The following is a 15,854-nucleotide window of genomic DNA, read 5'->3' as shown; positions in this document are numbered from 1 at the left end:
TAAGTTCAACAAAAGGAGAAGTGTTAACCTATAGGTGAAAGTTGGAGACCATATCATCCCACAAGTTACGTGGTTTAAATATTTTTTTATCTATAATACAAAATGATTTAGTAATAGGAAGTGAAGTAAACCATCAAATTCAAGTTGGATGGATAAAATTGAGGAGTGCTCTGTTGTAAGATATGAGAATGTCGTGTTGAATGTACCGTAAGACTATACAGAATAATATTAAAAATAAAATATTAGAGATTGTTGGATTAACACCTATGGATGATAATATTGGAGAAATTCCTATGGATTAACCACCATGCTATATCTAATACCTATCAACTTAACAGCATTAAAAGCACACATATGGATTATTACATTCATCTAATTTGTTATTGAATCTTTTGTCAAAAAAAAAAAAATTTGTTATTGAATCTCATCTCAAAACTTGATTACTCCTTAACCTAATAAAATAACCAAAATTAGTTGGAATTGCGTAGGTCCCTCTCCTCAAACATAAACATTCGTGAAAGCAAAACAAGCTCCCTATGGGCCCCAAATGGTAGACCCTTCCCCCGCCAAAACCAGACACACGCACTCTCACTCACAGACTGTAACGTAACAAACACAGAATCCATCATTCTTTTTCTCTCTTCCTTTTTGCTTATTCCACAATTACACCTATTTTTTTATACAACAATACCAATAACAAAGTAGCCTTCATCATCATCATCAACATTAACGTGCAAAGAATCATTCACTACCTTAAACAGTGTTCCACCATTGATTTCCACTACTCTTTACTTTGCTTACAACCTTAACTTTCTTTGTTCCTTAACTTCACCTTTCTGATCTTCCTCGGGATCTTCGAAATCTGTCTCTCTCATTTTCCACCTAAATATATCATACTCCTTTTTGGTGAGTTTTTTTCTTGGTTAATTCTTTAGAATAGTTTGGATTCTGCATTTTTGCAGTGCTTTCTTTTCTGGGTGTTTTGTGTTTTCTAAGAAAAACTGAATCTTGACTTGAAAGTAAAGTTTTTTATTTTTATCATTGCTTTTGAGTATGTTCTTGTTGTTCTTCAATTTTGTATTGTTTAATTTGATTTGGTTAATGTGTATTCTATGTGATGCTATAGATGAATTGAGTTATGTTAATCCATTGTTTTACATATTAATCATCTGTGGTTATTTTGTGGTTTGTATTTTGATTGGAGGCATGCTGTTCTTTCTTCTGTCTTAAAATTCTGCAGAAAGTGAGTAAAATTTGGTAAAAAATTGTTCTAGACAGGATTCGAAATCGAATTCTCTCAAACAATGCGTATTTAAGTGTAGTTTATTAACCACATATGTTAAATTATTTGGTTAGAATCTCAGTAGCACCGACTCCTCTGAAAAAATGTGTCTATGTTAGTGTCAAACACCGATATGACACCGACACTTTTGATTATATTCGATTTATTTATTTTTTAAAATTATTACCAGTGTTGTGTTAATATGTCAGTATCAGTGTTGTGTCATGTATTGGTGTCTGTGTCATATGTCTACTTCATAGTTAGTGATACAAGTTATTTTGCTTATGCATATTTGCATCATCTTTTGGGATACATTTCTTTACAACATGGTTAACTGATTTAAATCTCAATATTTCCAGATAGAAAATTGGCAGATCAAAGAAGAAACTCCTATAGAGTATGAGATTATGGAAAGAAAAATCTGAATGTATATGAGCTGTTGAAGAAACTTTCTGATAAGATGTGGTCTGATTTCGACATAAGACCTGAGAAAGATAAAGGAAAAAAGAAAATCAGCTCGAAGTCTGGTATGGAATTTAGAAATCGAGACAAGTCGAAAAGAAAATCTGTTATTGATCATAGTCAGCAACCACAACTTGAAACATTAGGAGAGATTCTGAAACGCGGGAGCATAAACGAATGTTCAACGCAACATGAAGAGCTTGTCAAACACATGTCTAACTTGCCAGGGTATCTGAAAAGTTCTGATAGAGGAAAAAATATTCAAGAGAAGGCTTTGAATTTCGGTGTTCTTGATTGGTCGCGACTTGAAAAATGGAAGAACAAACAAGCATTCAATGGAAACGAAGAATCCTCGTCTTCGAGGGCTGCAACCACGTCATCTTCAACTGCTAGAAGACATAAAAAGTTTGATGATAAAAAAGGGTTATGCTCTTCGCGGGATATTAGACAATATCGAAATTCTGGTAAAAAGATCATTGGAGGAGAGCGTAGGATGAGATCGAGGGAATTTGAGTCCATAGGCGAAATTCAGTTAGATAAATCACTTCGAAAGGGGAAAATGAGTGATTATGAGGTTGAAGCTATAAGCATGCAGGGTTTCCAAAAGAAAAAAGAGACACGTTTTAATTCTGGTTTCGATAATCGCTTTCCATCGTTGGAAGGTAAAGATAAATCTGTCACATTAGGCTCTGAGAAGAAAATGAGTTCCAGAAGAAGTGAAGCCAAGATAAAGATGAATCAGTGGCCGGACTCAGATATTGAATTTGATCAAAATCATTGTCATATCATGCCAAGAGACATTGTTTTGCTTCGTCCGCGAAAGTTTCTGCAGTCGAATTTCGAAGACTACTTTCCACATTCTCAATCAATAGCTTCATCTGATGAAAACTTTTCAGAATCAAGCTTGAGTAGCTCGTCTTATATTTCCCTTCCCGAAGAGGCTTACACCGAAAATATTCTCCCTTCAGTGGCTAGCCTTGCTTCGGAAACAACGCGGGACAATTTCGATACTGATCTAGATGTTGATTTTTCTTCCGTTCGATCGGAGAAACCAGGTTGCTCAAAAAACATGTCTAGTTTCATATCTAATAAAGATACTTGCATTGAAAAAGAAATGTTAGACATGAAGCAAAGAAATCAGTATTCTTTCGGTAATATGAAAGAATTAACAGAGAATAACAGGAATAACTTGTCCCAAGATCAGCTTAGCTTCGGCTTGAACCGATTAGGAAGAAGTTTAAGTTTCAAGGAGGGACCTACCCTTCCGAAACAAAGCGCCAAGAAAGTTAGCGCAAAATCTGGTCCGTTGATATTTGAAAATTCCAATTTGAATAAATCTAGCAAAGATCATAAAGCGAGTGATCATAAGAGAACGAGATCAAGCACTTTCATGAGGTTGTTAGACCCTTTATGGAAACATAAAGCATCAAACACACAGCAGCATTCATCTGAAATCAGTTTGACACCGAAAGGAAGCCCGAATTCAATGAGCTTTAGGACAAACAGTTTACACGATGAAAATCACAAGGAATCGTCGATTAAAGCTATTTTGCAGCTAACAATAAAAAATGGACTACCTTTGTTTCATTTTGTGATCAACAGTGAAAGAAAGGTTCTTGCAGCTACCATGAATAGTTTAGCTTCGTCGGAGAAGGATGACGGAAGCTGCTATTTCACATTCTACCTTCTTAACGAAATCAAGAAAAAGAGCGGTCGATGGACGAGTCACTGGAGCAAAGAAAAGAATTCTGGCGGATATGCTTATAACATTGCTGGCCATATGAAAATTTCTAACTCTAGAGTCACCGAGCCAAAGGACGAGAACTTCAAGGGACAATGTATGGTGAAAGATTACGTCCTATTCGGTGTTGGAAATGACCAGCCGGATAAAGGACCGAAAGATTTCGTCAAGAGAAAGGAACTTGCTGCTGCTGTTATTGAGATCCCTTGTGAAAATGTTAACTTGCTGAAGAAGGAATGTTTAAAGTGCCTCCTTGCAGATAAAAGATGTTTTTGCATCTCACAAGAAAACGATATTTCGGGTAGTAATATTACGGTTATACTTCCTGGTGGCTTACACGCTTCGCCGAAAAAAGGAGAGCCTTCTCCGTTGATTCATCGATGGAAATTAGGCGGATTATGCGACTGTGGTGGTTGGGATGTTGGTTGCAAACTTCTTGTTCTCTCTAACCAGAACCCGAGTTCAAAACCTCATCTCGAGAGATTTCAACTTTTTGTTCAGGTATACCGTTTTCAAACATTTTCTCAAACAATCTCACGAATGATTATACAATTAGTTAAGCTCTAATAAATCAATTCAAATAGTATATACAACAATTGTATATATTGTTGATATAGCCGATTAAACAACTTTAACATCATCCATGTCATGAATTTCAGGAAGGAACTGAGGAAGACACGCCGTTATTCATTATGGAGCCATTGAAAGACGGATTCTACTCGGTAGAATTCAGTTCGACAATCCCTCATTTACAAGCTTTCTTTATTTCTGTTTCTGTCTTAAGCAGCAAGAAACTACCAAGTTCCATGGAAATTCCGAGTAAGGAACTAAATTCGAAGGAGGAAGCGAGTAAATATTATAATTCAGGTCCACCACTCTCTCCTGTTGACAGAGTTTAAAGTGAATGTTTTTCTACCATCATAGCTGAGGCCAGAAAGTGAATGCACTGTGAAATATTCTCCAATTGCTTCCTTTTTTTCTTTATAGTTATTCTCTAGTCCTTGTTACATTGTATTATTATTGTATAATTAACTGTACAAAGGAACCACATGTACTGCACTGCACCAATACTATCATTTTACAAGATACAAAATGTGAATAAAACTAGTACTGTTATCTACTGCACAATTTGGTCTATGTGAAACTGAACAATTGAAACCATATCATATATGTCATATGATGTATATGATATACTAACACAGATATTGAATCTTGATACATCACTGATACTAATACTTCGACATAAGTGTAATTTTAAAAACGAAGTTATTGAATATAATTTTATGTATTGATGTCGTGTCATCAACATCAGTGTAATTTTAAAAATTTAAGTTATTGAATAAAATTTCATGTGTTGATGTTGTGTTAGTGTCCGGTGACATGGAATAAATAATTGATCAAAGTATTTGAAGTCACTTTAGAAAGTACTTCACTTATTGTATTTAATGGATATTCTTGATGATAGGGAATATATCATCAAGAAATGAAAAAATTTGGATGCTCATGCTCATACCTTTTTCTTTCCAGCTTTTGTGATGCAATAGTATCAACCATTAATTCATATTTTTCTCTATTGTGTACTCTTTCTTTTCCAGCTGTGTGACAATCAATGTACTCTTTCTTTTGGCTAGAAATCACCCCTCCCTCAACACCGTTTTCTTTCTCTTTTTATTTAAATAAGTGGTTATCCATATAAATTTGCTTCTTCTTTTGTGTGTTTTTAAGTTTTCATCGTCTTGTGCGGTGTTTGTTGGTTTTCCCGTCTTAGTACGGTGTTTGTTGGTTTTCCCGTCTTAGTACGGTGTTTGTTGGTTCAGATTGACACATTTACTTCAAATCATTGCAGATTTGAGGAAGACTTGGGCGTCAATGTTGCAGATCCAGAAGTATGAATATTCTGGTGACTTTTATTTTGTCATATTTGTAGGCACTTTCAGTTTGCCGTTGTATGCTATTAACCTAGGTGTTGCAAGATTGTTTGCAGATTCACCTTTTTCCGTTTTTAGCGATCTTGAATTTGTAATGATCGATGTATTTTTCAATTTGAATGAATGAATATCTTTTTAGTCAAAAAAGAAAATAAGAGAGGGTTGAACTAAAAGAGCATGAGAAATGAGAGGGGTCTAAATCCCTGTTTTATTCATGAAAATTCATATATGTTATTTTATTTAGAGCATACAAAATCAATGAATATAAGGGTTTGTCTAGAGTTGATTTTATATGGGTTTTAAAAGATAAGATTTTGGAGTGTTGTGTCTATATTTTAAAATGTATTTGATATTTTTAAAAAGTTTAAAAAACAATATGATTTTATATATGGGTCATGCTAACAAGTGCCCCAGGGGTACTCTTTAAGCATTTTATATAAAGAAAAAATTCCTTAAATAAATGATTTATTTCAATATCCAATACATTGAATACATTCTAATTCAATAAAACAAATTTTGTTATTCTTTAAAAAAGTCTATTATTTCCATTTCTGAAACATTAAATATAAGTATTGCTTACCTTTTTAAACTCTTAACAAGTGTCCCCAGGACACTCGTTAGCATTTCCCTTTATATATTAATGTAGTATATTGTTTTTTAAATTTTTTAAAAATATCAAACACATTTCAAAATATAGACACAACCCTATAATGTGTTTTCCTCCAAAATTATTTAAAAAGTAACTCCCAGACAAACCCTAAAGAGACATATATAAACAGATAAATTGAAACTTTCATCCTACCAAATTTAAATTTCAGTTAAACCTGGATGCTGGAGTTCTTTGTTCAATACATTTTTCATGATGATTATGGTTGTAAAATAAGATTTTGATATATTAAACGGTGTAATTATACTATTAAAAAATAAACCTACTTAAATAGAAAGAAAAAAACATATTTAATAGATTTTATTTAATAAGCCTCAAATTAATATTACAAATTTCTATTTATAGTAGAATATTTATAACACCTTTATTAAGCTAATAAATCAATATCAATCATTTTTAAATTTGTAACTAAGTTGATTGAATGGTTTTATTGGTAACCTCTTTGATAAAACATTTGTGAGCTCATACTTAGAAGGAATGTATATTATAGTTTATCCATCTTTTCTTTGATGAAATGACGATCAATCTCAATGTGTTTTGTATTGTAATGTTGAACATGATTATGTGCAGTACTAATGACCAATTTTTTTATCGCAAAAGAACTTCATAGGAAATTCCCAGTGTGTCTTTAAATATTCTAACATTTGTTTCATCCACTCATAAATTCCATGTGCGATAGCTTTAAATCGCTTCATCAACTACATTTTGTTTCTTACTTTTTCATATGCAACTAGGTTTTCACACAAGGATGTGCAATAGCCTAAAGTAGAAATTATATCACTCATTGAACTTGCATAATCAACATCAGTGTAAGCTTTTACAATTAGACTTTCACTTTTTTTAAACAAAAACCCTCTTCCTAAAGTGGCTTTGAGGTATTCTAAGAACACATTCCACAACTTGGAAGTGTTTCTCCTTTAAATCATGCATAAATTGGATGGTCACACTAACTACATATGCCAAATTTGACCTAGTATAGTAAATCAATTTTGTCACTAATCTTTGCTAATGACCTTTTCAACTTTAAAACTTTCCTCCTCGAGGATTATGCTATAATTTCGCTCAATGAAAACAATTATTAATTTGCATTAAAATTTCCCCGATTCTTGCAAAAGACCACACACATATTTCCTATGAGAGATAAAGATATCTTGTTTTGAGTAAGATAACTCAATTCCCACTAAATATTTGAGTTGTCCAAGATCTTTCATATTAAAATTGATTGATAGCTTTTCTTTGAGTAGTTGTCTCTCAATCAAATCATCACGCGTAACAATAATATTATCAACATAAACAACAAGTATAGTTAGTTTTCTTCCATGTGAATGTTTGACAAACAAAGTGTGGTATCCTTGACTTTGTTTATATATCTTAAACACACCATGGCCTTTGTGAATCTTTCAAATGAAGCCCGAGAAGATTACTTTAATACATATAAGGAATTATTTAATCAACACACGTTGGTTCCACCCGTAAGACCAAAGTGAGGTGGAATCTTCATATACACCTCCTCCTCCTCTAATTCTCTGTGTAAGAAATCAATTTTTTAAATCAAATTTATGTATTTCCCAACCAGAGTGAGCATAAAGAGATAATAATAATCAAACAATATTCATCATTTCTATTTGAGAAAATGTCTCCTCATAGTAAATGCCATATGTTTGAGTATATCATTTTCCACTAGTCTGATCTTGTAATGATCAAGGGTGTCATCTGAATTTTGTTTCATAGTTTTAATCCACCTACATCCAACTAACTTCTTACCTCTTTGTCTCTCAGCAATATCCCAAGTCTCATTTTTTCAAGTGCTTTTATTTCCTCACACATAGCTTGAACTCAATCTTTATTTTTCAATACCACTTACTTAGAAGAAAAAAATTTAGAAATGGAATAGCTATATGTATATGGAAATGATATTTTATTCCTTCTCGAAGAAATAGGTAAATCATCTAGGTCAGTATCATAAGTATGAGAAATTTGATAATCACCAAAAGAAGAATATTTTCAAGTATGTACCTTTGGTTTAGACAATTGAATTTTTATCTAGAATGGATCATATCTTTTTCTTCACTCATACACTAGAGTTGGTGATGAAGGCACTAATTCTTGCAAATCATAAGACATTAGAGGAACATAAACAAGTGTACATCAGGATTCAAGCTCGACCATTAGAGTGGGAACATGTATATGAATTTTAGGGAGGATAGGATCAAGGGTAAGAAACTTGGACTCATACTCTAAGTCATTTATGTCCCCCCTAAGATTGAGGGTGGGTGAAGTATGATACTTTTCATGAAAGGTAACATCTTTGGAGACAAAAACTTTTCGACTATGGGGAGGGTGACATTTGTACTCTCTCTTTTAATAGGCACGTAACCCAAAAATAAACATTTGATAGAACAATGATCCAACTTGCTGCGATATTGTTTATGAAACAAAATCAAAACATCCAAATGCATGAGATTCAAGGTTCTGTAATATTGGAACAAAGTTAAAATGTGAAATCATAAATTGACATTAAGGGTCTGTTTGGTAAAAATAGCGGTTGACTGAGAAGATAGCTGATAGCTTATAGCTTATGACTGATGGCTGATGACTGATGACTTATAGCTTATAGCGGATGGCTGAGACTGATAGCTTATAAGCTCATTGAAGTGTTTGGTAAAATTAGCGGTTCAATTAACTTATAAATGTAAAATGACATAAAAGATATTTAATATATAATTATTTTATTTTAAATTAAAATAAATTATAAGGGTTAAAAATGGATTTTAATTGAAATAATAAGGATAAAAAAGGAAGAAAAAGTAATAAGCTATAAGACATAAGCTAAAATGCTATTTGAAATAGCGTCTGGAAAATAAGCTATAAGCTAGTAAAATAAGCTATAAGCTCGTGATGAAAAGACCGTTACCCAACGGGTCTAAATTATCATATGAGCTTATAAGACATAAGACATAAGCTATAAGCTCGAAAATATGTCTTACCAAACAGAGCCTAAATAAAATTAACTAAGACTCAAGATTGGGCCCAATTGATCAGATATGAAGTAGTAAGATCTGTGTTTTCATAATAAGAGTTAGGAATATATATTTGAAATAAGAGAGATCGATAATCTTCAAATAAATGACTATTTTTTCTTTATGCAACATCACTTTGTTGAAGGGTGTCAACACATGTATATTCATGAATAATACCATGTTTACTAGTTGTGGTACTTTGTGATTTATTATTCATAAAAAAGATCCAAGTTACTCGAGTACAATTATCAAGAAACAAGATAATCCATGTTCCACCAACAATATTAGAGGTAGAGGAAGGCTCTTCAAACATAAAAATGTATAACATCAAATGTTTTAACATTTTTATTAAAAGTAGAAGAAAATGAGACACGGTTATTTTTTGCTAACGGACAAACATCACACTTAAAAGACTCAACAGAATGTTGTAAGAAAAAAGGCTGAAACATAAACTTTATTATATTAAATGGAGGATATACAAGACATTTGTGTTAAATCTAAAGCTGTAAGGAAGAAGAAAAGAACTCTGACTGGAGACCGGAGGATAATACCTTTGGATTATATACCTTCTTAGAGAAGTAGCATAAAACTTCCTTTTATTTAGAAATTTCAATTATCTTCCACGCGGTAAGGTCTAGAAAAACCCAATAAGAAGTAAAAAATGTTACTCTATAATTCGGATCACATGTAAACTTATGGATGGAAACTAAATTGTTGGAAAATGTAGATACATGAAATACTAATTTTAGCATAAATGAAGATTTTAAATCAATACTTCCACTCCCAACAACAAAAGCATGATATCCCTCAACAAAATTAATATAAGTAATGCTCGAGTGTGAAGTATATAAGGATAGTAACGTGGAATCAAATGTCATAAGATTAGCTGCACTGGAGTCAAGAATCTAAGAAGTCATAAAAATATTACGACAAGCACTAAAACATCGATAGTGAAAACTCTTATTAGTAACTATTGAAGGTGTGCCATAATATATAGTTTCTTTCATTTACAAGACAACACGTGTTGAACAAATAATCAAATAAAAATTATTTATAACAAAAAAAAATACCTAAAAAATGAAGTATGTTAAAATTAAATTTTCATCACACAAACGGAACGAGGAGGACAAGAAGATCAAACTGACGACTGGATCTTTAAAAATAGAGGTTACTACGGGGGAGCTTGGTATGTTCTTGTGTGGAAATGGTCTCAAAGTGGGTCAAAGGAGAATGGTTAGTGATAAAAGTTACACGACAGCTATAAACATTACAAAGAATGCCAAATAGTGATGATTCGAGAAAGGTCATTGGAAAAATATAGTGTGTATTTGGATTTTAATTTTAATTTTATGTTATCATTAACTTTTCTTAACCCAATCATTGAGTAGATTTTATGTTGTTATTTTGTAATCAAGTAATGAGACCACTTTATTAGCTTTTCGTAGTGTTTTTTAAGTGTGGGTGTAGTAAAGAGAGAGTGTAAAAAAATTTAAATTAGTGAAATCAACTCTGGCTTTATTTTTCAAGGTTCTATAACAGGGCTCTCGCTAAGTGGGCTTCTATCCGACTAAAAGATTTAGTGTGCTTCTGCATTATAATGTTGCATAAAAATTGCTAAGCGAGAATCAACCCATACCAAAGTGCGCTTAGAGAGAAACTCTTGACTTTTTCCAACACCGAGTTTTCAACACTGTAACTTGACTAGTTCTAAAGAAAATCTATCCTAGAAATAATAAAAAATTTCAAAAGTGGGTTGGGCTGGCTCCCAACAAGTGCTTTATTTAACTTCATTAGCTTGACACCCTTAATGTTAGGTTATACCAATCCTATGAAAACACGCCTCATGATCTTTAATCCTTACCTTCACTTGACCTTTATCAATGTCCATGGGCATCCTTGTGGTCTTCATGAAGGAATGGTCTTCCTAAAATAAGAGATATCTTCGGAGCTTGCTCAACTTCCAAAGCCATGAAATCTATAGGAAATTAAAATTTGTTAATTTTAATCATAAGATCTTTAATTATTCCCATTGGCTTTCTCGATGTTTTATCAGCCATTTGTAATGTTACCATGGTTGGTTCTATCTGGAGGTCACTTATATTTTGAACTACCGTCAATGGTAACAAGTTTACACTAGCACCCAACTATATGAGTGCATTTCCAACTTTTATATCACCTGTAGAAATAGGTAGTACAACTACACCTGGATTTACTTCCTTTTGTGGTAGAGTTTGTTGGATAACCTCAAAGGTTTATGTCTTCTTCATTTCCTCTTATGTCTATTCTGGTTATTCTGTTTCTTGACCTTTGGCATCAACAACTTCTTCATCTTTGTCAACAGCAAATGAATGATAATTCTATTTTAGGTTTGTCTGCATGTTGATATTGAAAGCATCTTTCTATTGATCAGTTAATTGCTTTGGCAGTTGACTAATTTGCGTCTCAATTTTTTTTACTGAAGCATCTATATTCTTTTGGTTGGAAATCAACATCTACATGAACTAGTTAAATATATGCTTTGTCTTTGTTTTTGTTTCTTGTGGAGGTTCTTGAGTGTAGTGCGGTTATAGTTGCTTGTTTGAAGGATCTGCTTTTGATCTGCATCCTTGATTGTAATAGTTGTTCCTTTAGAAGTTATAATTTTGATATTGCTCAGGTCTTTGTTGATCACCAATATAGTTGATTTCATCAGCTGGAGTGGAAAATCCAATAGGGTTGATCGCTGCTACATAGCTCACAAAATGCAGTATACCTGTGTTTTGGTGTTTCATGCATTTCCTTCAATTGTTATGATAGCTTTGATAGTTTTTTCATCAACTCGTCTATTGTTTAAGTTAAAAAATTGGTTTTTTCTAGCATTACATCATTTATGTTCAATTATATGATGCCATTCTTTCTTTAGGAAGAGTTTCTATTATACTACCTTTATGATCAATGAGTTTCGTTCTTTCAATTATTGCAATTGTGTATCATGTGCTTTTTGACATTAAAAAAACCCCCAACAATAGCATCTAGAAACATTTTGGCTGTTGTTGTAATCCATTTATGAAGGTGTGTATCTGCATGAGATCATCAAAAGTGTTGTTTGGGCATCTCCTCGCCATGGATTTGTACCTCTCCCACGCTTTACATATAGTTTTAGTTGCATCTTGGGATCATACACTGAGTTGTTTTATCTTCCATGAACTTGCTATGAGGAAAGAACCTATCAAGGAACTTCTCATCCAATGTATTCCAGTTGGTCATCACTTGTGTTAGTTGATCAATGTATCATTCCTTTGTTTTTCCAATTATGAATGTGGAAACAGCCTCATGAATACAACCTCATCTTTAGCTTTTGAGCTCCAAGTATACTGTATAGCTCGTAGAATTTTGTGATATGTGTTTATGGATCTTCATGATCTAATACTGCAAAAAGGTTAGCATAAAGAATTTGCAATAATCTTGTTTTCATCTCAGCTTGGCGGGCATTTGTTTGTGATCTAGCTATATCATCTAGTCGTCTCGAATTATTCTGGCACAACATTCTACCACCATTTTTGTTGTTTTTAGGGTCTTCCATATTTTTTGAATTTGAAAAAAGAAGACTCTTATAGATCTTGTTTCTTGGCTAGCACTTTTGCTTTTATGGTCTTACTATTGTTTCCGTGTGCGGTTCTTTCTAGTTTAGAATCAAGTAAAAAATTTTCTTCAGGAATCTTATCTTGCATAAACAAATATCAACATACTATCCAATGATGTTAGCAGGTTAGTGACTATCAACTAAATATGCACAAATATGAACAAATATAAACTGAATATTTAAAATAAATACTATTACAATGTCTTCAAAAACTAACGACAATCCCCATCAGCAACGTCATTTTTGTTGCAATGTAGGAAGCAAGTGAAATTTTTATCCTCCACGGAGACTGGTTGTGTTTTAAAGACTGCTAAATAGTTTTTGCGACTTTAAGAATGAGTTATCAAGTGTTTGATTTATTTGGGAATACGGAAAGTAAAATAACACAAAGTAAAATGAACTTTGGTGTTTAACAATTGAGAAAATGTGTTAGGGTTAGATTTTATCCACCTATTCTCATTTAATATCATTGATTGATAATATACAATTCTAATAAGCTATTAATATTATTGTTTATAGCTCTCATTGCAACTCATGTTTGAGTTAACGACGTGAGATCAAACGTATCACCTAATAAACGATCTCTCAACCTATTAACAAATACGATAGCATTAAGCTTCAACAATCCATATGAATACTTAACCTAAATCTATGTCTAGACTTTAGCATATCCAATAGATAAAAATCTTAGATCTATTAATTACCAGTATCTTTCGCATATCAAGTTATACCATGAAAATATGTTTTAGGTAGCTCATCCAAAACAAGCATTAAAAACAAAGAATTCATCATTATTAAAGTTTAAGAAGAATTAGATAGAACACCATAATCGCGATCAAGACATGAGCATTAGGATGACTACATCTAGCACCAACAAAAGAGAAATTATTTATGATTACTCATTGTATCTTTACAATTAAGCCCCAAAAGAAAGATATTAAAAAGAATCTGTTATCATTTCCTCACACAATGCTTCTGCCAACAATCTTCCTCTCTTTTCCTCTCCTATAGTGTTACTGGTATAAAATGGACTTCTCTCAATCTCTGCCAAGAAAATAACCTAATTACACTAAGTTATTTCAATTGAACTTCCTAAACCCCTATTCATAGGGTCTTATCTTGTCATTCTCGCTAAGCGAGGCTCAAAGATCGCTTAGCGCACCTACTTTCTTCACCATTAAGTCATGCCAGTTCATCCTATAAGTGGTCTTTGCCACTGTAGACTTGCTTAGTACATGTCATACCCCAAAAATTTCCCTCCATATTTCAAGATATTGTGGCAAGCAGTCTCTTCAGACTCATATAATCAAGCATGCATATCTTCTCCTAAACAAGGACCTCTGAATTGGGGTTTTGCTTTTCATCAGGGATATGGAACCTCTAAGACTTCAAGTGGACTTCAGGGTATCTTATATGTCTTAAAGCATCCTCATACCAAGTTTCAAGCCTCACAGTACAAGTTTGCTCAGTCAATGGCTCAAATGATCAATAGTCGACTAGTTTGACCTAAAGGTCAATTATGGTCAAATTACAGTCAAAACTCCTGATTTTTTATCAACATCAACATTTTGAGGTCATATTCATCATTTGATCAAGGTTTGATCTTGATTCATTGATAAGTGCCAAAATGTCGAAATTTTGTGTATGTAAATAGTGGCACTTATCGATACTTTTGTTAATACCGTTTGAATAATTCCTCGTTTTATGCATAAATACGTATACTTTGTGAATAATTGTATTTTCATATACTTTTATACTATTTGATAGTTTTTCCTTTGTTTTTATAGGTATTCATGCTTATTGGAGCCTTGAGGAATAAAGTGTCAAAGGCACAGCTTCGATTTCGCAGTTTTGGTGCAAGCCCGCTTAGCCACCATCAAGCGGACTTCCAAAGACTCAAAATAAGGATGACCAAAATAATCATTTTGGTTTCCATTCATTCATTATTGGATAGAGCATTGAATAAGCTCTCCAACGCTTCGAACCGGGCGCAATTCGGAGTTACGGTTCTCAACTTATGGCGAAAACAAGATTTCACTTTTCCTGTCAGTCCGCTGAGCGGAGGGGGTCCGCTGAGCGGAGCTCCAACGGATCAAATCAGAGTCTGGATGCAATTTTGAGTCCGCTGAGCGGAGGGGATCCGCTAAGCGGACCTGCTAAGACAGCAGCTCGTTAAAAGGGGCAAAAATCACATTTTTAGGTAATGGGTTGGGTATTTTTGAGTCCCAACACCATCAACTTCATTCTTAGAGTAGAATTGGCTTAGAAAACAACTTCGGAGGTTGCATAAGGATGACCGGGGGTGGATTGAGCGTCGAACGGAGTTGACAAACCGGGAGATCTTCGGTTCATTTCTCTTCTTCTTTGTGTATTTCTCTTTGGTTGGGTTTGTTTGTATATTTACTTGAATCTTATGTATATTTACCGATTATAATGTTATGTTTAACTCAGAGTTATTAATCCCGGCCGCTCCGGCCGCTATCCCGGCGCTCCGTAGCGGAGCAGCACCCTGCCGGGCGATATGAAGGGTGCGGAGCAGGAGATGAGAAAGCGGCCGCTTCAGCCGCTATACCGGATCCCGAGTCGTGGAAAATTCCCGGGCGGAGCGGCTCCGGTTCTTTTTTACCTTTTTTTTACATTTTTCTGGTCAAAATTAACAAAACACCCCTGTGCAAGAGAGAGGTTGAAGAAGAAGTGAAATCTGATTCGTTGAGAGAGTGAGAGTGAGTGAGAGAGAGCGAGAGGTTGAAGAAGAAGTGAATTAGGGTTTACCAAGATATGATTCATAGACTGAGAATGAGAGAGAGACGCAAAGCGGGAAAGAGGTTGAAGAAGAAGTGAATTAGGGTTGATTGGTTGAAGAAGTGAGATCTGCGCCACCGTGGAGTTAGAGATAATTAGGTTAACATACTGTATATGTTTTTGCCGGGTAGTGATAGTGTACTAACTAAGTATCAATCTTATTATATATTTATTCAAAAAAATCATATCTTATATTATTTCCTATTTTTTATAACTAATTTTGTATCTATCTATTATCTTAAGAAAATATATAAACAAATTATATATTTTGAGTCTATTTATTAAATATTTAACTTATTTATTAAAATTAAATTAAATTTGAATCTTTAT

At 33.4% G+C, this 15,854-nt stretch overlaps 1 protein-coding gene across 1 annotated transcript; it reads left to right on the top strand.

Moving 5' to 3' along the window:
- Nucleotides 1-626: 626 nt before the first annotated feature.
- LOC131609335 (uncharacterized) lies at nucleotides 627-4,613 on the top strand. The gene is made up of 3 exons (XM_058881020.1): nucleotides 627-906; nucleotides 1,642-3,986; nucleotides 4,145-4,613. Exons 2-3 carry the CDS (start codon nucleotides 1,743-1,745, stop codon nucleotides 4,382-4,384), a joined length of 2,484 nt encoding a protein of 827 aa, XP_058737003.1. The 5' UTR covers nucleotides 627-906; nucleotides 1,642-1,742; the 3' UTR covers nucleotides 4,385-4,613.
- Nucleotides 4,614-15,854: the final 11,241 nt, after the last annotated feature.

This window comes from Vicia villosa, linkage group LG6 (genome assembly GCF_029867415.1).
Source record: "Vicia villosa cultivar HV-30 ecotype Madison, WI linkage group LG6, Vvil1.0, whole genome shotgun sequence".
NCBI classification, from domain to species: Eukaryota; Viridiplantae; Streptophyta; class Magnoliopsida; order Fabales; family Fabaceae; genus Vicia; species Vicia villosa.
This window is presented reverse-complemented; position numbering and strand designations above follow the sequence as displayed.